The sequence below is a fragment of the Ornithodoros turicata genome, chromosome 1, assembly GCF_037126465.1.
Source record: "Ornithodoros turicata isolate Travis chromosome 1, ASM3712646v1, whole genome shotgun sequence".
Lineage (NCBI taxonomy): Eukaryota > Metazoa > Arthropoda > Arachnida > Ixodida > Argasidae > Ornithodoros > Ornithodoros turicata.
Window position 1 is genome coordinate 52,699,618 of NC_088201.1, and position 25,418 is coordinate 52,725,035.

Below are 25,418 nucleotides of genomic sequence, written 5' to 3' on the forward strand. Positions count from 1 at the left end.
TGGGCGCGTTCGCAACGCCGTGTGTTCAGTCCCACTCTGATTAGTTTTATATTATGGTTGATGCCCTGCTTCACTGCTGTCTACCCTCAACATGCCCCTGCCCATAAAGTTCAAATATAAGAGGCGATATTTGCATAACGCTCGTCTTTGGATGCTTTCTCAACTGTTGCTATCATGCTCCGACGTCTCTAATTTTTCGTATCTCGTCTTCACCGATCACAGTGTCGTTGTGGACCTGTTGCCGGGTGACCAAATGTCTGTTGTCACACGCTGCTAGAATTTTGCAATGTCGGCATGTGGTGGTGTGTGTCATTTTCTGCTTGCCTCACTTTGCTTCTGCATGTAGACATACTGGTGACGAGAGGGCCAATGGCCACGACAGTTAAGAAATCTGTCATAATCGGTAGCCTACATTGTACCTCTAATACCAATTATTTATTCAGCTGCGTCGTGGAATTTCTCCGGCTTCCTGCCCTTTTGACCCCTTCACGCTTTCTGCCACGAGGATGACTTTTTCCACTGTAGTCGGGAGAAGTGAGGATTGTCGCGCCCTATGTATTGCACCGGTCACTGAAAAAAGGCGTTCGACGTCACCGGCAGTGGCCGGTATGCCAAAGCAGACCTCCGCTAGACGACCCAGCTTATGATATCGACTGCTGTCTTGTTTCCAAAAGGTACAGACATCTTGCTCGTCATAGTCCTCCGCAAGATACTCGTCAAGTTCAGACGTCTGGCGAACTTCAGGCACCAGGAACGCGGTATCAAGGACACCGTAGATGCCGAGGGCTGCGGAAAGATCCACACCGTGCTCTGACCGTGCTCGAAATTTCCTACTGCTTTTCTCTTTCCAATCTTTCACGTGTTACAGTGAAGACACATCATAAATGTTTTCTCGCCGTCACTAGAGCTGCCGATATACTTGAAGTGGTCCTTCAGCCAATCGGGGACAGCGAAGTCACCCATGGTGTGGAGCTCGTCAACGCAATGAGACATGATTCTTCGCTGCAGCAGTGGCGCAACACCTGTTGCCTGCACAACCAGTGCCCAAAGGACCCACACCCAGGCTCGAACAGCTTTTTATTGCCATTGCGATCTTTGGTTTGCCTATTTTTGGCCCGAAGCACAATCACAAGAGGAAATTCACGCACTCTCTGCCTTTGCTGTGTGCAAGGTGCCATTACAACCGTGCAACTACATGGTGATCGCGTGAGTGCGATAATGCCTAGATATCACACGAACGGCCTTTGCCTGATATCGTGATCGCACTCATGCAATCACCCTCATGATGATCGCTGCATGCGCGATCAACTCATTCGTTCGACGTTCTGATTGCGATAAACAGTGGCGCGAGGATGAGTGCGATCCAGTATCGCGCTCATGGTGCACAACGATCACGGGCCACATCAGCCTGAGCGTGAGCGTTAGTCGGCTTCAGCCTCACGCTCGCCTTATCAGATGATCGTGATCGTGAGTTCTTTCGGGCCGAAATGCCGACCTCTGGACCTGCCTTAGGCCGCGTACCCACATGCGGCAAAAGCGCGCGGTAACGCGTATGCGGAGCGGAAGATTCTTGTCGCGGTGCGGGAGAAGCCGGCTCCGTGTTCCGCTTTTCCTCGACCGCGCAATGCAAGATGTTTAGCGGCTTGCCGCGCATCTTCGTCAACCAGGTGCTCAACGGAGATTTCGTCGCGCTCTTGTTTTCTTCCGGCCGCCCATGCAGTCTGCAGCACGTTGACAGCGTCGTCAGCGCTGATATCTTGAGAGCAGCGGCAGCCCGCAGGCGGTTTCCGCACATGTGTACCGCATGTGGGTGCGGGCCCTTTGCATGCCATTTTGTTGCCAGTCAACGATGGCCAAGTAGGATCGGCAATCAATAGGACCAGCAAGACGTGCGTGTAAAACAGACCGCGGGCATGGCCGGGTTCGACACGGCGCTTGACAACTTCCAGTTTTCTTGACAAGGTTGGCACTTTCTGACGCAGTCATTGCCTTGTCGAGATTCGGCCAACAAAAATGCGGCCTGGCACATCTTTTCATCGCAACCTTGCCAGCATGGTTTGCAATGCAGCCGATGCTGGCATGGTTGCTGGCATGTAAACTTTGCATGTAGCATATCAGGAGCCTTCCGCGCTGTTTGGAATGATAAAACGACACCTGGGTCGGTAATCTCCACAGATTCTGACCGACCCGTCTTTTTCTACGACTGTCGTTACCCACGCCCATGACTGCTCCTTTTCAAGGATGCCTTGTTCTGCAAGCCTATCGAGCTCATCCTTGACAGCAGTTTTAAGCGCATAAGGAACAGTCCCGTATTTCCAGAATTGCGTCGGAGAGTCAGGACACATGTCGATGTGCATGGGTTCGCCCTCGTGATTGTCCAAAGGACAATCAAACACATTATTGACGTCATCTAAGAAAGTCGAAAGTATGCGACGGCATACGTTATGTAGACCGGTGAGCGTTTGGCCCAAACTTGAGATTAGTCACGACCGAGTAGGCTGGCTCCAACGCCTTTGATGAGTAGCAGACTGAGATGAGTAGATTTATCGCCCAGTCGAACATTCACCATGCATATGCCGGCGCATCGAAGTAGATGGCCTGACCAAGTTTGTAGATTGATGTCATCCACCATATGCTCCGACGGATCTGACGTCCCGTTAATTATTAGGCCCATTTCACACTACCGTATTTGTCGTTCGTTTCCTTAAAAAATAGAACCTAACGGTAATCGAGCCCAGTCGATTCCAATGGGTCCGTTTTGGCTCCACGAAAAACACGGAGAAAAACGTTAGCGTGAAACCGGCATTAAGGAAAATGGCGCTCCCGAGTCCACTTGCATTACATTACCAGAGGACGGCCTTCCATTCACATATTGGTGGTGAAGCTGCACACCACCTGCTTTTTGCCTGACCTCCCCACCAACTTGTTTGGGAAATAAACAATTGAATTGAATTGAAATTGAAACTTCTCAGCCGAGACGCAGTCGACGGCAAATATCGTGAACAGATTAACAAGGGGTGACGTTGAAACACTTGCGAGCGGGGAGGGGACATCGTCTTCACCAGACATGGTTCCCACGAAGTGAGTTCTTCCAGACTAGAGAATTTCCTTCTTACTGAGAGATGCCTTCTCACGGGTTCTAGACTTTTTGCGGAGTCTGCAAATCCAGGCTATAAACCGGCAAGCAGCCGTACTGTGGGTACTTGTGCAACGGTAGCACTGCTGCTTGTACTGTCATGCGGGCTGCTTCTTCGACGTCTTTTGCGTGTCTGCTTCGCGCTGGCGAACTTAACATGAGACTCTTCATCTCCCACCCGCATCTAAGCCTGTTGTCTGATATTGACTTCTACGACTTTCGCTATGTCAAACGTGCGCTGGAACGTGATGTCACTTGCCGCAGAAGTCAATGCTGTGCGCGGGCTTCCCGACGTTCACAGATAAACCGGTCTCCAAGCATAATGTCAGCTGGTAGCAGAGACAGGCGGTGGCCGTTGGCTGTCCATTTCTGAACTTGAAGTTATCGCGGGTGCTTCCTGAGCAGAGTTGCTGGACAAAGCTGTGCCGAACGTGCAGTCCTTAGCAAGTCCTCGTACAGAATCCACATATTCAGCAATCGATTTGTTAGGAAGCTAGTCTCGCTTGTGAAATTTCCAGCGTGCTAGAAGTTCGGAGGGTACGCCGTCAAAGTGACGATTTGCGCAATCCATGATTTTTGTCAAAATGACTTCTGCTGTGCATAATGTAAAACCCCGAGACTAGGGAACACGAAGGGACAGACTTCGGGCTTTTACATTATACATCATCTTCACCAGCTCGCTTGCTTCCTACCATTTTTTCATTTTCTGCTGTGCTTTTCGGCTGAAGCAGATCTCGAAGCTTCTTCTCGAAGCTGGATGCAAAACGATGCCGTTAGTTTCAAAATAAAGCTCCAAACGGTCGATGCAAAGGTCCACCAGGTACCGGGGATTAAAGTGCCACTCCGGACTCGGAAAGCAGCGTTTATTTTATTTAGTCCGTGAAAAGAAGGTGCCTCAAGGATTCTGTACGCGAATTTCAATCCTGTTTGCGAACGCTGTGCATTTCTGTCAATTTTTGAAGATCTCCTGATCCTCCACGAGTTTCGATGGCCCAGAAGCGGGTGACGTAGTCATAAGCTCACAAATTGCGATGGTGTCATGTTCAGGAGAGGGCTCTCTTCTCCTAACCACGACGCCAGCGTCCGGGGAGGGTCACGTGGTGGAGAAATCACGTGACGCTGACCGAAAGAGGCGCAAATGGGAGGGATGTCTTCTCCCTCCTTGATTTTTCTCGAAGGTCCGAGGATATGTCACGTAGGGCTCCGCTTGCGGAGTGCAAAAAGTGCGCCGCCCGGAAGACGCCAAGGGCAACAACGTTGCGAGATGACAGCCGGGCGGAGCATAGCATGACGTCACAGTTCTCAAAAATAAAAATTACTTTTCTCTAGCTTTCGCGTCACGTAGAGCAAAGATATTTTGCTGGAATGTAAAGTGAGACAAGAAGATTTCAGTAACACAACTTTCGTGGGATTCTGAAGACACAAGATTTAGTCCGTAACGGCTCTTTGAAGGGATGGTGTCGTACCCACTGTCCCTCTCATAAAGTGTACCATTCGATTGCCCTTTGTTGAAAATGAAATACTGCGAATTTACCCGACAAAACACGCCACAGTTATTAAATAACCGAATTAAATTGATAAATATTGCAGAGCATGCCACGATCTGTGTTGGCAACTATACGAACGGCCACGTCGCCCTGAGGGAAAGCTCGTGATAGGATACAGAAATCGTCTCTTTTTGCGCGCACTAGTGCATGGGCGTGAGCAGACGACTTTCAGAAGCTATACTGGGCACCGCGGCAACTTTCGTACATTTTCTTTCAGTTCTCAGGTGAAAAACGCACATTCTCGGAAGTGACAAGCATGGTGGTTTAGAACAACTATGTTAATCCTCAGAGACAAGTTAAAAGGTCGGTCTCGTACCCCTTGCCCCTCTCATAAAGTGTACCATTCGATTGCCCTTTATTGAAAATGAAATGCTGCGAATTTACCCAAAAAAACACACAGTTATTAAATAACCGAATTAAATTGATAAAGGTTGCAGAGCATGCCGCGATCTGTATTGGCAACAATAAGAACGGCTACGTCACCCTGCGGGAAAGTCCGTGATAGGATACAGAAATCGTCTGCTTCTGCGAACGCTAGTGCATCGGTGTGAGCAGACGACTTTCAGAAGTTAGTGGGGACCACGGCAACTCTCGTACATTTTTTTTTTCAATTCTCAGGTGAAAAACGCACATTCTAAGAAGTGGCAAACATGGTGGTTTAGAACAATTATGTTAATCCTCAGAGACAAGTTAAAAGTCGCGGGATAACCCCACCCACGATCACAAATCTGACGTCACCGGCCATCGGCGCGCGCGGTCGCATTTCAGCTCCGACCAAAAATATATTACGCGCGCTTCCATTACACTCCCGTTGCACACTGATCATGTTTCGAAATAAAGTGTCGCTGATGACGTACATGGAGAAGGAGTGCGTGTTTATTTGAAAACCGCATTAAATACTCGCGGCAAAAAAGAAGAAACACGTGACTTAACTTCCACGTATCCGATTATGCGCCACATTATCGGAGACCCCACAGTCAGTACTCGGACTACATTCTCCGCTGGCGGAGATATATGCCTCAGTGTCCCCATTTCGAGAGCAAAGGGGATGACTCAACCCAAGGTGCTTCTGCAAGTTACAATTACCATGACAACGACAACGTACCCGCAGGCCGACGTCATGCGTGACGTATGCATGACAGAAGCGCAGGTTTCGTCGTCTGCTATTACGGCACGTTTCGACAAATTCCTCGAAAACGACTTGGTTATTCCGTATGAAACTTTGACGGTTGTATGTGTAGAGTACTCGTGAAGGTAGTTTGGCTAACTTTCAGAATCGCCCCGGTTGTACGAGACCGCCCCCTTAAGTCCTCAATACGTCCTTGAGCCATAGCCTTCAGTTAGGGTCCACTCGTCGCTAAAATATTAAATCCCAAGACAAGGCCGACTTTAATAGTAGCTTTATTAGCATATACTTTAATACTTTACGAATACTTTATAGCTGCTTATTAGCACAGGACAGAATAGCTGCAGCTTTCGTTATGCTGTTGTCTGCCTGCTGACTGAACATTCCTTTACACTGAGCACATAATATACCGCAAGCTCATCCTAGTAAGAGAGTCGGACCCATTTTCGATGAGTCAGAGCACAGAAGTACTATATCGAATAGCGATAGCGTCGTCTGCATACGCGTGCGTACACCACGTGACGACATATTCGGCTACATGGAAAGACCACCTAGAGCATTTGTAAGGGGTGCTTGGGTATACAGCAGTAGCTGGACTAGCTATAAATGCGGAGACGTGCTGCAAGTTCACGTAAAGTAAAATCCCTTATGTATAGCGCTACCCAGAAATTCTTCTTCAACTAACGGGCTGCTGCACACCATAGGAATTCTCATAGTTGTTATCTTGCACATCGTCTTGGAGAGGCGCTGTTCTGTTGACATAGCTTTTGTCCGGCTTCCATCTTCTTCAACTCCGCGGACCTCTCACAGGTAAACGTATCTGATGCATTCCTCAGAAGTACCAGGAATGCGATCCTCTTTCTCAGCAATGCATGTTAGGCATGTTAGTGCTGCCTGAGCCAATAGCTGATGCCGAACCAGGGGTAATTATTTACAAGAGCCGAGACACTCCATCGCGCATGCTACGAGCAATGAACAACACCGTTCTCCTTCGTAATGTAGGAGTAAATGTGAGGAAAGATGCTCCCGTAGACAGATCTCTTCTCTCGCACCTCATGAAAGACAAACCGAAAATATCTACTGTACGGGTTGACCACGTGGACGCCGAGAAAGAACAGGGTAATTTCGCAGTTCTCTTCTAATTTGCATGAATACCTAAGCACAACAACTGAGGGGCGAACTATGTATCTTGAAATAAGTTTGCCAGGGAAACAGAAAACAACTGCTCTGAAATTAAATATTTCTCAAACGGAGCCAATTTATACGTTACAGGCACGTGAAGTTTCGTTTTCTTTCTTTCTTTCTTTCTTTTTTTTTTCACGCTGAATCAGGCTGTATTGAGCAGGCATGTCCTACAAAATTACATATCTTAAATTACCGCAAAATGTTGCGTTCCATTACATCACGCCATCATATATGATCATCAAGCAGTTATTGCACGTTGCAGTTGACCAGTAACATCACTCATTTGTTGAAATTTATTGATTGGCATGAATGTGGGAGCCTGGTAGGGAATCTGCACTATACCTCTAATAGGAAGTTACCATGTTCAGGTGGAAGACTCTGACTCCCAGCACAGACAGGAGCGCACAAAACCCTGCTACCGCTCTACACGTCAGACTCACCCTGAGGGGAAAGTTCATTAAGGCCATGGAGCGGAAGGGTACCATAGGCGGAAAATCTCTCGAATCAGCGAGGCAAAGATTACAGACAGACAGCTCTGCGGGCACCACGATTGGGAGCCCTTCGGAGATGAGATTTTTGTCAACCTGCTTCAGAGTGACGAGAGAAAAGCATTACACATGTTTCGCTTTGTGTCAACCAACTTTGTCGGGAGGCAGGAACCTAAAACGAATTACTAGTTCCGGAAATGTCGGATATCGCAATCGTAGCCCCACGATGCCCTTGAGCATCTTTCTTGAGCACCAGTTGGATTTCATCACCGTCAATTGCAGCAAGTGGTGTTATGAGACCGGAAAGTGAACGGTTTCATTAGGAAATAGCGACACTGGACAGACGACATAGAGAAAGCCATCCACTTCTACTATATTGGCTGACTCTTTTCGGATATTTCTCTGGGCATTCGCCAGAGGTGCTCTTCAGCGGCTCTGCAACTGATGGGCAACGCAACATCGCGGGTGATCTTTCCTAATGTGAGTCCCTCAAGTGACTAATGTATTATTGTGCATTTTCGAGAAAATTGATCAATCTCTTGCGTTTTAATTATTGATTCGTGCTCGGTACCTCAAAATTTACAAGAAACGGTTACATTTGTCGCCTAACAGTGATAATACTCAAAAGTTAGTCGTCCAGTCTATGGTGCTTCTTGGATATCGCGTTATTGGCGTATACTTGCGATGATGAGCGCGCCAAACAGATCATATACTGGAAGGTAGATTAGTACACTAGTTAACCAATGGGCGGTTGATACATACCCATACATATCGCGAGCTGTATATGGTTTTGGGTAGTGTAATCACTGTAATAATAGTAGCCAATAGGGAGAGGTGAGTGCCTCCCCCTGCTTGAGAGAAAAAAAAAAGTTGTGTTGTACCATTTCATCGTGTGGATTCAGCAAGTAAAGTTGGTTTAAAGTAGCAGCTGTGTTGTCCAAATTATTCGTCCTTTGCTTTTAGTTTTTGTCCTCGAAAATCATCGCCGCTCCAGCAGATTAGTACATGCTAGCGAAAGACGCACATACACAAAAAACCTGGACACTCCCCCCCCCCCCCCTCTCTCTCAAAATTACTTGATCCCTGGACCAATCCAGCCCACCAACGCTCTGCCCTCGAAGCTCTTTTGACCTTTTTGGATACCACATGACTTCGATCCTTATTGTGACGGCGCTCATTATTTCGTTCCCCACATCACCACCAGCAATGGGATAGAGTATCGCTCCTGGCGATGAAACCCCCCATTCATCATCTCACAATAAAGTTGTTACACAAAAAAAAACACCTTTATTAAACGGTGCTTTATTAAAAAGTTTCTCCTGACGTGTCACGTCGTTGCCTCGTCTCTCGGGCATGAGAAGGCAGAAAAGAAAAGGTCATTTACGATCGAGTGTCAGCCTATCGTAGCAGTTAGCGTATGGGGATACGGTGTGTAAAACGTTGATTGCTATTCTAGTTTTGCGGCGGTTTTAAAGCACTGGCAAAGCATAACAACGTACAACAGGTACAACAGATACGCATATGGAACTTCATACCCCTTCATATGTGGCAGCAACTAGCGGGTCATTTGCGAGGACGTCTTTTCGTGAATGTAAAGGTAAATGCGCTGATCTTGAAGTGCGGAGACGCCTGTTACATAAAATTTCCACCGCAGACGATGCATTTAAACAGCTACATTCCCCCAGATGCTCTCAAGCTGGCGGCAGCTGTTCGCGACAATAGGACTTCGAGCGGTTTCTTGAATTTGTAGAACAGGGCTTGAGCGCCAACAGCGTGTAGAACAGTACGACGTCAGCCTAGCTTAGGCATTTTTTGCTTTGGTGTCAATGAGATGCCCGAAAACAAAACAAAATGCGATAAAAATGCACGCTCTCAGCTGGGAAGAATAGAATTACGCTTGGGCGCGCGAGTGCCGAAAAACGGGGTCGGCTTTCCACAGGAGCGAGATGGAGGAGGAGGGAAAAGGATTGTACTCTAGGAGAAAGGTGAGGCGGCTGTGTTGTACATTGTACATCAAAGCGTTCCCGGAAAGCGCGGAAGAGAGCTGCGGTAGAGGGCAGAGGACTCTGTTTTTAAGCAATGCATACGTAACGCACTCTGAATCAATACTCTGAATCACAGCAGAATGCCTGGCATACTAACGGGCACTCAATCACTAGAGCGTGAAAACAAAATAGCACACTACAGATCTACAAAATACGGTGTCGGCAGTTCACACTTAAAGGGAGTTCTTATTGTTCACAATACAGATGTGAGACCAGTCTCACTCAGGAAGGCTACCAGCAGACGGATTGCCTTCCGTTGATTGCGCGGACTATCCCAAGGACCCAATAAAGGAGCCAGCTCCACTGGGCGGTTTCTCGACAGGAAGAACCGTTTGTGAGCCAAAAAAATATGGGGGTTCGGTAAATTTCATAGCCCCGTTAAAGAGCACAGGGCTGAGCACGCTGCCCTGCGGAATGCCAGTGGTCATGTTGTGCTTTTGGCACACCCCATCTTCTGGCCGCGTGAAGATGCTCCTACAGGACAGCAAGTCACGTAACCAGGCTATCATTCGTCCCACAACGCTTCTCCACCGCAACGCAGAAATAACGTGCGTGTGGCTTACGGTGTCAAATGCCCTCTTGATGTCAAGAAACACACCAACTGTTATGCGGCGGAGTGTACGCTCGTGGTCGATGTAGGCGGTAAGGTCTATAAGGCAGTCCGTCGTACAGGGGGAGCGCTGGCAACCCTGCCATGGATTCTGGAATACTGCAGTGTGACTCGAGCCACCACGTCGGACGATGAAGAATCATGCGTTCTATGACTTTCCATATGCAACTGATTAGGCTGACTGGTCTGAAGGATGTCATATCCTTTGGTGATTTCCATGGTTTCAGCAGCGGAATGAAAATCGCCTCCTTCCACGATTCGGAAATCTTCCAAGACCACCATGAGTTACTGAACGTAGACGGGTAGAAATTCAGCAAACCGGTAGGGAAGTATGAAGGGAATTGCTTCAGGACGAGAGCCGCCGATATTGCGAACAGAGACTGTTCTTCTTCTGGTCATACCATACCAATGGACAAATACAATGCCAACGATGAGGACGGTGCCCAGAAGAAGAACAGTCTCTGTTCGAAATATCGGCGGCTCTCGTCCTGAGGCAATTCCCTTCATATGAGTTATTGAAGATAGACAACAAGTAACGGATACCTTCCTGGCTCAGGTTCTTTAGTATGGTGTAGGAAAGGAGTCGGGTTCCGCCGAAGTGCGATTTTGCGAGCGGCGAAGGGCGGATCGTAACGGTGAATTCCCGATCGAAATAGTAGAATGTATTGTGTCTTCATGAGCTCTTTGTAGTTCAGCAAGGATGGTTTCATGATGCGGCTAAGAGACGCCTCAGGAGGCCGCATTATGTACCGGCAGAACTCATCAGCTACGTCGATTTCCGATGGCCAATATCTTGAACGGAGCTCTATGTGCTGGCTGGGATTAGAGCCCTCGGATGACCTTCCATATACAAGTTGTTGGCGTGAACGGTGTGAGGGTGTCGCAGAAGTTCCGCTATCGCCTGCGATCTAATCGGATAAGGTGTCGTCTTGCGACTGCATGTGTTGTACGAGCATCCAGTATATCCTCCAGTTGGCCTGAGCGTCGCGTCTTTTTCTCGGCTCGTCTTCTGAGCGCGCGAAGTCGTTCAGACTCTGGACCCACTCATGGCCTTGCGGAACGTCATCGTAGCCTATCGTAGCCTAACCTAGCCTGGCCTAGCCTAGCCTAAAGTTGATCCTATCCAAAGCTTCTTCGTCTTTGTGTGCGCTTCCTTAATGTTCGATTTTCGTACTTTCTGGATGTTCGACGGAGTCCATTAAAGCTGGTCTTTTTCTGAGTGGAAGCTTAGGTTTACACAACAGGCGTTCATGAGAGCGTGAACAAACGTGTGTGGGGAATCTGCACCTGCGTACGCCACTTCCAAAAGTCGGCTAGCACTCGTTAAGCGCGGTGGGCAGTCGTTGCAAGACACAACTGCAGAAAAGTACAGGCAGATCCGTCCAGTTGAGGTTTTGCAATGTGGATTACATGCTCATGGCTAACAGACGCGTGGCGGTTCTTCAGGTTACCACAGAACTGGGTATTAGCACGGGATCTGTGACATCTCGTACGAACGTTTGTGAATGTAAACGTGCCCTTTGGAAATGCGTCGAAGTGAAATTAGAAAAATTTCACAAATAAACGTTCAGCACTTGTTTAAGCTGGTCGGCAAGACGGATGTCGTCAATGCTTTTTCGCTCGTCTTTTTCGCGTGTAAAATATGTTCACGTTGTTGGCAAGAATTCCATCGCAAAGACATTCGCGGGAAAGTAAATTCGAGGATTCAATTTGAATTAAAAGATGTCGGATGTACTGTTCGGTTACTTAATTACCATTCGCAAAAGTTGCGAGGGGCATACTGGGCTTGCCAGTCCAGTCCTGTCGCGACTTACGTTCCCATTCTTTTTGTTCCTACTACCACCACCACTATCATCATAATCCCAATAATATCGAACTGGAAATGTGCACAGCTGTCAAATTTGCACAATTTTTTGCGAGACTACAAAATTTCGTCACGTTTCCTGTTTGGTATAATTTGTCGAAGTGTTAAAATTCCATTGCCACACCTTTGATGTAGGTGAGATCTGCCTGCCATATGGCGGAATGTTCCTCGGGGACCTCGTCGGTCCTGGGCCGCCTTTATGCAGAACTGTGCCGACATTTACCCATACATTGCATATTTGCAGCTGAGGAAAACAACGGGATAGCACAGCCAGTGCCGAGATTAGAACCCCGGTCACCTCCCAACCACAGCGTGTAGAAGCGAACGTCACTCGGAGAGAACACGCAATGACAGAGGTATTTCTAGGACAAAATTATGGTGTACTCACATTCGCATACTTGGCCAGGATATAAGAAGCATGAATAAAGAGTAACAAATTCGACTAATTTCCTTGTCCACCTTTGGACTCCAACAACTTCGCATGGTGCTGACCATTAGTAGTAGCAACGCGAACTTTAAACGCGTCTCAACGTCCACCTGAGCAACAGTAAATACCACTTCTTACGCGTCTTGCATACTTTACGAGGAAAAAAAGTCAAATGGAAACAAAGCGAAGACTCAGCCTGGTCGTTCTCGCATCCCTCGAATTGATGAAATATTCATCAGGACAAACACCAGGGTTGCACACGGCCCCAGGCGTCTAAGCCGCTCGAATGCATAAGAGCAATACCTATTCATTATTCAACCCTGAAGATCCGAACTTATCAATATGAAGTACCCAAGCGCAGAAGGTTCAGATACATGCGGGAATATGCACACAACTCAGGCAGCTCAGTAACAAGCCCAAATATACCTACCAGTGAAGATCTAATTGCCGTATGGTCTCAAAGATACCAGTAGTTATTATAGTGCCAATCGAGTTGGTATAGTAAGTTTATGGAGTGAATGTTTTTGATGCGTCCGGATATTAATGTACCTACATTTTTTTAGAAAGAAATAAGGAGTTTGGAGCCCCTTAAGGTGAAAGTTCGTTTAAGTGACAAGGAACGCCATGCGAAGCATTTTGCTACAGCCCTATTTGAAAAGGTAAATTAGAGGGTGTGTGCAGATAAACCTAAGTGGCATTTTCGCACGTAACTCGTTGTCTACTTAACATAAGGGACTTCCGGTGGCGCATGCACCACGGCGCATTTATGTGTGCGAAGGCTACAGAAAAATCGTGAAAGCCTCAGCGTGAAAAATAGACAGAGCGACGAAAACGTCGATGTTTTCGTCGCAGTGTCTATTATTTACGCTGAGTATGGTTTTCATGATTTTTGTGTAGCTTTCGCACGGATAAATGCGCCGTCGTGCGCCACCAGACGTCCGTCAGTTAAGTAGCTAGACAACAGGTTACGTATGAAAATGCCACTTCGGTTTATCTACACGCACCGTGTCGATAAATGATATGATATTCAGCCTGCAGCAAGATAAATGCAGTTCTTCAAGCACCGTTAGAGGATGGCGCTTCTGGTACCGCAAACATCAGAAATGTTTTTCGTTTATTAAAGGTCCCTGGTGTCACGGGATGTTCTGCGTATTTTCCCTTCCTATACGAGCGTCTGGCATCTGGAAACGGCCCAACCTCATTCGCAAACAATTACGGCGGTTATTTCCCTCCTCGTCCCTGTTCTAGCATGCCAAATGTCTCCCTAACGACTCTAAAGGAAATCACTTTTAAACAAGACTACGCAATTAAGTGTGGCAGGGCGGCACGCAGGCCGTATGAGTGTTCACGAGCCGTAACAGTGTTCGCAAACTGCGTATCTGGCAGGCTGGAAAAATGCCACGCTTGCACGTCGTCATTCCTGACGCGCAGTTCTGCAGCACATGCTGTTATCTGGCCACAATGACAGTGCACCGCGTCGTATGAGGCCCCCCGCAAAAGAAACAGTCACTTTTATGGGTGGTTTGTTCGTGCAGATTTAATTAGTGCGCCAGAACCGTCGTCCGCGCGGTCTAGCCTTTAGCTGCTGTAGTCGGTGCTGTGCTTATCGCCCGTTTTGATGTATGCGTGTTTTGAAAGGATGCGGCTCGGTAATTTCAAGCGCTCCTGGAACGTCGTTCACTTGGCTTCTTCTATTTGCACTGCGAGGAAAATAGTAGTTTCTTTAACGTAAAAAAGAAGGAGGCAGCGGTGCTAAAACAAGCGTAAAGTTTGAGGCATATTACGCGGAAATGCCACGATTTTTTTTTTCACCGAATGCATTAAAGAGAAAGTGCTTTGCGCTTAACGGAGGCCTAGGTGTGTAAGTACGATAATTATGAAATAATCTGGAGAGTGAGAACAACGATGCGCAGGGCATCTCCGCGTGACAAAGCAGACAGAAATAAAAAGAGGGAAACTGCTTGCGACGCGGAGAACGGACCCCTGGTACGGGTGTCGGCTGTCATCTGGGACAACGAATAATTTAAGGCGATTTGTAACCCGCTGACGAGAGTACCACTGATAGCAAAATAATTATACCACAAGACAACATATCTTGTGGGTTAGGTTTCCTCTCTGTGTTCCTTTGCTCCTCCCCTTGTATTTACACGTGCAACATCCCCACGGTAACTTCTAATGACAAAAAAGAAAAGAAGAAACTGCTCATCGGGCACAAGTTGCGCCGCGTGTTATGTTCAGCATTCGCACGGTGTTCGCACTATCGGGAGTTGCAGACCGTGCAGTTAGCAGACGATGCCTTCTGCGTCTTTTCTTCTCGTCTGCTACGGAACATCTTGTGAGCGCGCCGCAGGATATTCGCCATCGTTAGCAGTGCTAACGCTACTTAGAAACAAAGTCTGATTGCATAGACAACCTGACACAACAATTAGGAGAGCGCCAATCACGACCGCGCTTCGGCGGCCGTAGCCATGGAGGCGAGCCGCCATCAGCCGCATGAGCAGCCACTAGTAGCCACAGAAAGCCTATGTTTGTATTTTGAAGTTGTTTGCGACGATTGGCTGACATCCCGACTTTATATATGTCTACGTGTGAAGGGGTGGGAGGAGGCATTAAGCAGCCCTTCTGTATCTTGGTGCGTTGGCGGTGCACGAATAGACTTGACGTTCAGCGCTCGCACTATACGTGCCAACAGAAAGCAATGACTTTTTCGCATCTTCTGCTGGAGTCTTGAGGGGAACGCCGTGCTCGTGTGGATACACGCTGAATAACGTATTTTCCATTCCGTAACGTGCGCGTTATGCATGCCGAAAAGTGCCGCGATGATGCGTTGCGCTTCACACATCTGAGCTCATCCTCCGAGCAGCATGCCGCCACGTGGCAGGCAGATTGCTGGGTAAACACATACTTTGAGAGCGAACCTTCGTGAACGATATTTCGCACAGTTTCTGGCCTTGCGCATGATGCGTTCAGTTTTCTCTTAGGTCCATCTATGATCGAGATCGCCCTGTTGCTTAACATAGGCATGAATTCTTCGTATGAGTGTCATCTTCAGCAATAGTGATGGATGATTTGATCAGTCGCAAAACTCGACAGAGAGTGATAGTCATTCCGTGTAAAGATAGGGGGATGGGTTGAGAAAGCGTAGAATACTTGGTACCAGCTTGCTTTTTTTGCGGTTTACGTGGCTGATTTGAGATGGCCGGCGCTGTCGACAATGCACGTCAGTCGGACAGCAGCAGGGAAGCATACTACGGCACCGCAACCGCTGGATCGATGTTTCATGCATTCGAGAGACCAGTGAACTTGAGGGGTATAATGAAAAGCGCTTCTCCACTGCTTCCAACAGGGTTTCTTTAGCAGCGGTGGTGCCAGCCACGTATTAAAGGGTCACTGAACTGATGGCCATACTTTGTCTGAAAAACTACACAGATTGAAAGCAGGGGTTTCACTCTACCGAAATATGTGGAAGACTTTGTGTAGCTGAAGCGCTTTAACTATTTAAAAAGCAGATCAAAGAGCGGAATCAGTGCAACTCTCCCCTTCGTCTAATGCGTCAGCAAACGTCACTCGGCTACAGCAAACGGGCTACAATCTGCCGGGATGAGGACAGACTCATCCCCGAATGACGTTTTGCGTCGCCAACCATTCTTGGACTCCCACAAGGTCAGCCCCGGGGGAGAACCTGCCGAACCTCAACGATGAAAGATGAAAGTCACTGAAAAGGTTAGCCAGCTGTAGGGATCGAACCCACGTCATTGGTACTAGAGCCCTGGACCGGTAATCCAGAAGATGTGGGTTCGATCCCTACAGCTGGCTAACCTTTTCAGTGACTTTCATCTTTCATCGTTGACTTCTTAGGCAATTTGAGGCTTTGTTTGTATCTGTCCCTTGTATGTTGTTCCAGCCTCAGAACATCAGTGTCTCTCCTGCCGAACCTGTTTGCTGTCGTATTGTTGCGGCTCCGTGGCTGCGGAGGGGTTTCACTTCAAAGAATAAGTGCGGCTTATAAACAAATCTCATTTCTATTAGTGAAGGCAGCCGGAAAAGATGTACAAATAATATATCGTGGAAGGACATTCCTCGTGAATGTAGTGTAGTGGCTCTGACAAAGACACTTATTAAAAAATGCAGCAACATAAGTGGTGTCCCGCACGAAACGTCAAAATGGCGTCGCTCCTATTGTTGTGAGGACTTGAAGGGTGGAGCAAGTTCAAGAGATAGTGCGCAACGCGTTCTGTAATTACTACGCTACTATGTCGTTGTCGACCTTCATAATTTAAGAAACTATGTTTCAGAGTTAAATGGACATATTCCTACTGATACGTCATTGCTCTTATATCGGTTTAGTGCCCCTTTAACATTTGCGTGGTACCTTCGGGGCTGCTCTCCCTAGTCTCGGGGTTTTTTCATCATCGGTTCTTGTCACCAGCTCGCTTGCTTCCTAGCCATTCTTTCAGGCTCTCCTGTTTTCCTTCAGTTAGACTGTGTCGTTAAATAGGATCCGCTTACGCGAATCTTATTGCAATCGCTCAGTACAGTACAAACTTATTTAGTATATCTAGGTTAGACAAAGTTACGTCAAGTCTTCGTGATTTTTCGTTACGTAACATGCATGGGACACGACAAGCCTGCCAGGCAAACTTCGCCGAAATAAAGGAAAATGTCTAACACTCTGTACTGACCACTTGCGCCTGTGTGTTTGATTTCTTTTTCTCTTTTTTTAATATTCTCGTTGCTAGCGTGGGTTGGTATGAGTTCGCGATCACTACTCTGATGGATTCTCTGCGGAGTTCCGGGGTGGGGCGAGACCACGGTGCCAGACACGCCATCCTGGCGAAGGGTCCGCAATAAATAAGCGTGTAGCGAAATGCGCTGGAATATAGCCACCACTCTTGCTAAAGGTTTCCTTGACGACAAGCAAAAAAGATCTTATGTAATCTTTAAGACTGTCGTCATGTCTACTGTTCAATGAAAGAAGGTAGGTCTAAAAATTGCTGTGTAGTTCTGAATTACAAAAGAAGATTGAACGACACCGAAAAAAATTCCAACACTTCCGCGAAGTGTTCTATTAAAGTTATGCAAATGAGCTCATACAGACAAAATTTCTTTAATGCAAGACAGCCACCAGGCCTCCGAAATGTCAGCTCAGTACCCATAACAATTTTAACCGAACTGAACCGACTGCGGCGTTGGTCACGATCCCACTTGAGCGGCGTAAAGCCAGAAATGATCAAGAATTGTGATAATTGTACGTGATAATACGTGATAATTGATCTCAACGTGATGCTTCCTTGATTTCTGAGCATAAGCACAGACTGGTTAGCTTTGTGCGCGTTCTCTGCAATGTGTGTGTTGGGGGGATGTTTAATGCTGATAAAAAAAAAGGAAGGGAAAGGTTAGCCATGATGGAGGTTGCTATTCCCAAAAGCAAAGACAAAAAAAAAAAAAAAGGAAGATGAAGAAACAGATACGCAGAAAATTCCACATAAAAAGACAGATCCTTCACTAATCGTTGTGCAGACAGTCATGTAGGAGGTATCAGAGAGTGCTCAAGAGTTTAGCTTCCCGAAGGAATCGTGTCAGCGCAGACGCGACTTCAATGTGCTCAGTAGGGCCAAGTAGCACAGGGAGGGAAAGCTCTCGGTAGCCTAGACGGCGAGACGGCGCCGGGGACTAGACCGGTGACCTTCGTGGCCGCTGGCAGGCAGGGAGTATGTGTGGCACGCCAGCTTCTACATGATACGTGGGGCAAAGAGGTAAAGGAAATTTGATCATATTAAACAGGAGGAGTGGAGTTCGTGCTACTTCAGCCGCAGCCGATGAAGCAGCGACTCCTCGATGCGCGGGATGCGGCCAGGCACAGCGTGTGTCATTAGCGGGTCAATGGATCGAAGGAAGGTATTGATGCGTATACCTTCTTGCTCAAAGAGCTGCGTGCAATAAAGCAGCGGATTTTCAGCTGAAACATAGAGAGCGCAAAGGGAAGGGCAGTTGGCTGATCAGTGTCGTGGGCATGCCGAGCGAGAGCGTCAACACGATCATTGGCAGAAAGTCCGACGTGGCTCGGGATCCACTGGAATAATCCACATTGGCGGCGCATAGGAGGTCGAGGCAGAAGCTGAGGGGATGTTCCCCCGCAAGCGAAGAATAACTTGACCAAATGCAGACGCGGGATAACGTTGAGCAATGTCACAGCCGGATGGCGGGCATGATAACGCATGTACGTGTGTAAGGCGACACTAACGCGAAGAATAGGAACCGATGGTTCTCGTGCCTCCGCCAAAACAGAGAAGGTTTCCGTAGTTTTCGGCACTCCCAAACAAAGGCGGAAGCTTCTGGCCTGATTATTGAGCAGCTCCCGCTCGTGAGTGCAGGAGATTCCATAATCCCATACAGGACAGGCTTGCTATAGCGCATAGTGCTAAGCAACAGGGAACAATGACGGAGGTGAGCACAGGACGGTCTCCAGGTGGATCCGCAGAGGTACCAGAGCACATTACTGCATATGCGGGCGCTAGCAGAGAGAGAGAGAGAGGTGATCTGCCGCGACCATGTCAGTCCCTTGTCAATGATTATGCCTAGATAGCGGCAGTGCGGGTCTTAGTTCAGTCTAGAGCCACCTAGCAGCATGGTACACAGGGTGTTCAAAATTAAGCTTTCACGATTTAAAAAAAAAAACACGAGTGGTAGAAGGAAGCCGCTTGCGCAGGCGGGTTTTGCGACCAGGCGGACACAATGTGAAATGTTGGTTGCCGCCCTTAAACTCGTAATTAACTAAAATCTGTTAATTAACTTTTTAATTATTGCAGTTAGCGAGCAAGTTTATATTGGAAATTTGGAGGCAGTCGCGTTCCAAGACTATTCAACTTTATAGAATTTTCCTAGCTCACCCGTAATCCAAGATATTCGCCGTCAAATTTACCCCCGAAACCGTCTAATTACGGATGCAGAACGAGCGCGCAAGGCGGCTGACCCCGTCCCTTTGTGACGCAGCTGTTGCGTATGGTGGTCAGGTGGGACATTGGCGTGCAGCTTCAAGTAAACCTGATAACTCTTTCCCTTTCACTCTGATAACGAAGTGTGAGAATGACCTTCCGGAACAACGGAGTGTCATATTCAGTTGTGTGATACATGCAGCAGTGTTACTGGCTCATGTTTTTAGGAACGTGACATATTGTGGACTTTAAAGGGACACGCATCTGCAAAACAATTCTCTTCGTAGCACGAAAGATGAAACCGCAATTTACGCTTTCCTTCTAAAGAAGCGCGGTAACGCGGAGATGGCATATTGGCCTCCTGAAACGATTTGTCCAATTATCGGATGAGATCGTTTAAGGAAACGAATGATAGGCCTCTCCGCATTTTCGCGCTTCTTCAGAATGAGAGAAGAGGCAAGTCGCGAAGTCGCGCAAGTCGTTTGCGAAGTATTGACGAACGACGCGACAGATGATTCCCTGCGTGATGCCCGTTCCTTTTGCGTTGGTGTCAAGGTAACGGCCTCATTCATCCCGCGCGGAGAAATTTTTGCGCTTCAGTGTTCCTTTTATGGAGTTTTGGTGGGACAGAAAAATACTAGTAGTACTTACGATTTAAGCTGAGAAGCAGCTCAGCATGTGATGGCGTGGAGACGTTCGCATTTGCTGCGAGGCAGCTAAGACGGGCTCCTTCATGCATCCGTTCAAGACGAGCCATGCGAGCCCACACTGCGCCTTCTCTCAGATGTGGAGAACTGGAAACAGCCGATGTATTGTCCAGCTGAAGCTCACTTCCATTGCTTGACAGCAGCTGCCATGAGAGAGAAGGCCGGGGAATACCTGCATTGACGCATTGTTTGTTACTCCCAAGTGCTTACGGAACAGCACACAATAATGCCCCAGAAGCGTGCACGAGACGACGAGCGGTGATGTTGAAACAAAAGTAAGGATGTGAGCAATCCACACAGTCCATGCAAGTTTTAATTGCGTCGTAAGAATACATGATTTTATCTCATCGTGCAGAAACTTCATCGCCTCGCGCGTGCTTTAGTGGAATTCCCAACTCTCGCAGTCGCTACCTCGCACGACAGAATGTCACACAGTCGGTTTGGCGAATATGGAGAATGTCCTGTTTCTATACTTCTGCTTTGCTGTATGTAATGTATCATTTATCGTTTTCTGTTTCCCAAAAATGTTGTCATTTCATCTTGATAGTTGATTTGTACCCCGTTCACACTGCCACACACAACCGGGATCGGCACTTGATCATGATCGCTACATGCTGTACAGGGTGGTCCACCAACCGTGATAGAAATTCATAGTAAAAAACGTAGGCCCCGGAGAGACATGCGGTCAGGGGATTTTCTTCTGCCAATAACATTTGCCAGATATTGATAACATTTTTATTTCCTTTCAATTGACAGAAAGTTAATTTCTTGAATTGAACTCCGAAATTTTCCAAGGCAACCTAACGTTTTCCTTGCGGAAATGGGTTCCCCGTGGTCGTTTTACTCAGTATAGCACATAATCTCACTCGTAATGCAATGGCAATTGCCGAAATACATTCGCCGAAAATCCGTGGAAATGAGCTCTTGGGTCCGCCTCTTTTTTGACGGCTCGTAGTTTGAGCGCAAAGCTGCGAAGAAAGGAGGTTACATTGACACGTCACACGAGGGAAAGGGTTACAAGCCTTACCCACGAAACAAACAAGCGCGGTGAGTGCGGTAATCAGCGCTATCTTATCAAAAATGAGGTCACCCGACGGCTTGTAACCCTTTCTATCATGGTTGGTGGACCACCCTGTATATCATATGCTATACCAGGTTCGACATACCCACACCGTCCGTATTTGACATTTGCAAGTACGGCCCCGGAAGATGGTGATAGTTCTGGTAGCGTGCTATTTCCGAGCGCTGTGCCTGCCTGCCTGGCGGCATGTTGCTCGGGGGAGGGGGGCGTCGACGGTCGTGGGTGGACTTCACTCTTAAGTGTGCCGACATTTGTCTTAAAGTGTCTGAAGAAATCCCAGGGACACCCCATGCAGCACAACCGGCGGCGTCCGGATTCGAGCCCGGTTCACCTCCCAGTCTCAGCCTGCAATGCCATCACCGTAGCCACTAAGCCACGGAAGCCCCAGCCCAGCCAGGGTGAGGGAAAAAGGAAGCCACTGCAGGCGCGCCGCGAAGTGTGTAATCCCGTTCATGGACGGGGGGCAAATGTCCGCGGTAATTCTACACTCTTAAAAATCAGTTTCACCACACATCACGCTCCTAGGCAACCATCATCCCGAATGACAACGTTCTCGCCCCTGATTTGCTGAAAACTGGAGGCGGAGCCTATTTTGTTGCCATTATGTACGGCATAATGGGTAGAAAATAGGCTCCCTGATCTGTAGCTGACGACAGCAAAGACGCGTGGACTAGCTGCGAACGTGGACCTTTTTCGTATGTGTTACCGCCGCGAAGCAACTATGGCTATGAGCAGCGTACAGGCGTAGACAGGTGGAGAGAGGACAGCAAGAAGAAGAGGCGGTGACGGGGGGTCAGTATGTGTCCTGGGCCGACTTCAAGGGGAACTGTACCATCATTTGTCTGGAAAGTCTGCCGGAAAACCCAGTGAAAACTTCGAACAACACAGTCGGTGGAAGGAGTTGAACCCACCGACTACCAGTCTTCAGCACGAGCGGACGCTTTAACCACTCGGCCATGCCGTACGTGATAGCAGATGTGGAAGGACGATTTGCGACCACACCCGACGGTTGGTAAAAAACGAACTTTGGTGACGTTGGTAAAATTCATGTCTACTGTAACATTGATATGGTTAAAAGCGCTAAAAGAGGAAAGGACGAACCACAAACACAGTCCTTGGTGCGCCCTTTCCTTTTTAGCGCTTTTAACCATATCCATGATATACCAACAGGCTCGAAAGGCAGTTTTAAATTACTGTAACATTTCCCAGCAGCACCAGATAACATGGAAACCAGTGTATCCAGGCTAGATGTCGAGAGCGGCCACATATAGCCGCGTCATTGTTTCGAGTTCTTTATGTTTCTTCTTTTTGTAGGGCACATTCCCCACTACTTCCTCCTGTGCACTGTAGGAAGACGCTTTCAGAAGCCACACGCTTACGCAAATCCGTGCAGTGATTACTTACACTTTCCACAGCGTCATCCCAACATATGCCGGACTCTTTGCGACTGGGGACCAGCACGCCTTGGATTTATTCAGAATCGTGAGTTTCCACCCAAACGACTCTTTAGTGAAACGACTGTTAGTGAATAGTATGGTGAGCTTCGCTCCGTATAGAGCACTACCACAGCCATTGTGTTTCAATATCACACAGTCACTGCAGCAGTCAATATCGGCGCAGTCACTGCATGGACTGCGATGTTTATAGAGATATTTACAATGAGAGTTCCTCTCTGGTACATCGTCCGTCGCGGTGATACAGCCATCTCATTTAGACAAGGTAATTGGTACTAGCACAGTTGTCTCGCGATGTAAAGCCACGAATTATTGTTATTATTCTGAAGAATTATTTATAGAGTTATCTATGTTCCCGGTGCACAGCACTGGGTGCTAATCTGTGGGTATATGAACCGATATATATTACACAAAGGAAGAAAGAAGCGGCAGAAGGGGATCGTACAATTCCCCGCACGTACATTTCCCCGCTGCCTTGTGACATATCACAGACTTTAAAAAAAGAATAAAAGGAAGCGTACTAGAACAAAGAAGCGCAATGCCAACCTTCCAGTCTTTCGTGTCTTTGTTGTTCCGGCAGCAAGATTATCTATGTTAGCAATAAAAAACCTCTGACAACAACAAAAAATCTTAAACGAAGCGTCCGCCAGTCTCTCCATTTTTCGTTCATCATATAATAATTGAAAACAAAACATACGCTGTGAAATAGCATGGTCATTGCACTGAAAACTGCTAGGAACCATGTAACGGAGCAATGGACCTTTTTCACATACGAGTCGTGTCCGGGCGGCTCTCCAGCGAACCGCCCTCGGCGCTCGCCAAAGCAAATCCGTGTGGGTAGCGCAAAGAATGGAACTCGGTCCGGAGTGGGACCGACGACCTTGAGCCGTTCGTGCGGAACCCCCCCCCCCCCCGGTCCCCACTTCTGTCGTCCCCATATTGCGCCATCTTGTGGTTTATTTACTGACTCTACTGAAGTCGGAGATAACCATCTCCGGCGCCTCAAGGCCATGCGCATACGCGTAGGCCGTTGTGAACAAGTTCCATAAAACCGGGACTAATGACACAGGGCAGATTCAAACATAACTTGACGGTCCGCACCACACAGCCCCTAGCGTGTGAAGTTCGTCAATGGGTAGTTTCATTTTAAATCGAACAACGTGTGAAAGTCGTATTTTTTAATTCGCCCAGAAAAAATATATGTTAGAGGACAGCTCAAACGACGCAAATCGCGCCCCGTGCGACGCTCGTGCGTGTAGTAGTTTCCGCGTAGGAGAGGGGGAAAGTCTGAGGCTGCTTGAGCACGCTTTCTTCTGGACCGACTTTGACGGGATCTAGCACCGCTAATTTTATGTTTAGGAACTGGAGGTTTTTTGTGATTATAGGCTGCACCATAGACACTGTCGACAGTCACCCATAGAACACTGAGAGCCACAGATTTTCTGTTAAAAAATGCCAAACTTGGCGTAAACGTTCAAAAAGGCCGAACTTTGTTACCAATTTGCTTCATGACGGAACCTGTGAGAACATCGAACTTAGTGCCATTCGATAGGACATTGAAAGAGCTTTCGTGCTGTATAAAGCTCATTTTTCTCAGCCCAGTTATTTCTGTGTTATTAGCTTGAGAATCACACATAGTAGGCGAAAATTGCCAATGTTGCATCTCAGTTTTCTCAAAAATGCCATCTTCGATTTCCTTGATTATCTTTCAAAAGGTGGCGTCATGTCTCTACTTTAGACGCCAAGTGAGACAATATTTTATTTTTGCCTGAGAGACGCGCAGCGATTTTTTTGTCAGGCAGGGTGCACGAGGCTGCGGCCTTGCGCCCCCACCAACGAGCACGCGACTTTCAACTTCTTCTTTGCTACAGGTGTCCCGCTGACGGAGAAATCAATGACCACACTGCGTGAGCTTGTTGTAGTGTCCCCAGAGCATCACTTTACGTTTACCCAATGGCCTCCCAGTTCCGTCAGGCTCATTCAAACCGTGGGAGAGTACATGAGTTGCCTGTGCGCCCTTGACGAGAAGCCCCAGTTCAACGAACATACCGACAAAGCAGTGAGAAGAAACGAAGCGCTTCGTAGAGATCTTTATCCACTGGTAACATCTTAGCTTTTGTTTCAGGTTGCCACCAGTCCCCCAGGAAGTGTGAAAGTCACATCCTTTTCGTTGTTAAAAGAACGAAGAACGGAAGTTTCGAACAACGTAAAATGTGCCCATTGCGAGATCCCTGCAGGTGGTGGCTGCCACCATTGGATTAGCATCATCCGATAGCTTTACACATGTCCTTTCACATGATATAAAGTGAATGGGTTCAAGCGCATGGATGCCAGAAGGACTACTGAAGACCACACCGAGGGTTTAAGGTACCTACGGCTACCGGAAACGAGGGATTTTAGATGTGCCTTGTTCTGTCGGAAATTTTGATTCCCACGGTGACACTGACACATCTCGGTGAGGGCGAACTTGTTATACTTGAGAGCAGCAACTGTCATCACAGCGGTCTTACGGGTTTTGTACCACTCGTCGTGGTTCCGAAATAACGCTACGGAGCATAAAACTAATTAAAGAGAGCATGCACACCTTCGGAACTATCACTTATTGCGCCCAGGTTAAGAGGAGACTGCAACCACGCGACCACAAATTTGTATTCTCAGGTTTTGTAACTTTCTGTCCCCTGTGGCCGTAGTTCTGCCTTCTTAATATTAACTCGCACGACAGCCTCATAGCGTGCGTATGTGCATTGCCTCAAGCACATGTGCGGGAGAATAGTGAATATGCGCACGTGCGTATACGCACACGTCGTGCGTGC

At 47.8% G+C, this 25,418-nt stretch overlaps 1 protein-coding gene across 1 annotated transcript in view; it reads right to left on the bottom strand.

Annotated features, from left to right (window-relative positions):
* Positions 1 to 25,418, bottom strand: part of LOC135378256 (synaptogenesis protein syg-2-like) — a 637,949-nt gene that overhangs the window by 194,888 nt on the left and 417,643 nt on the right. The window contains exon 6 of the mRNA XM_064611235.1: positions 20,015 to 20,242. Coding sequence (XP_064467305.1) covers positions 20,015 to 20,242 — 228 coding nt within the window. The remainder of the gene's footprint in view (positions 1 to 20,014; positions 20,243 to 25,418) is intronic.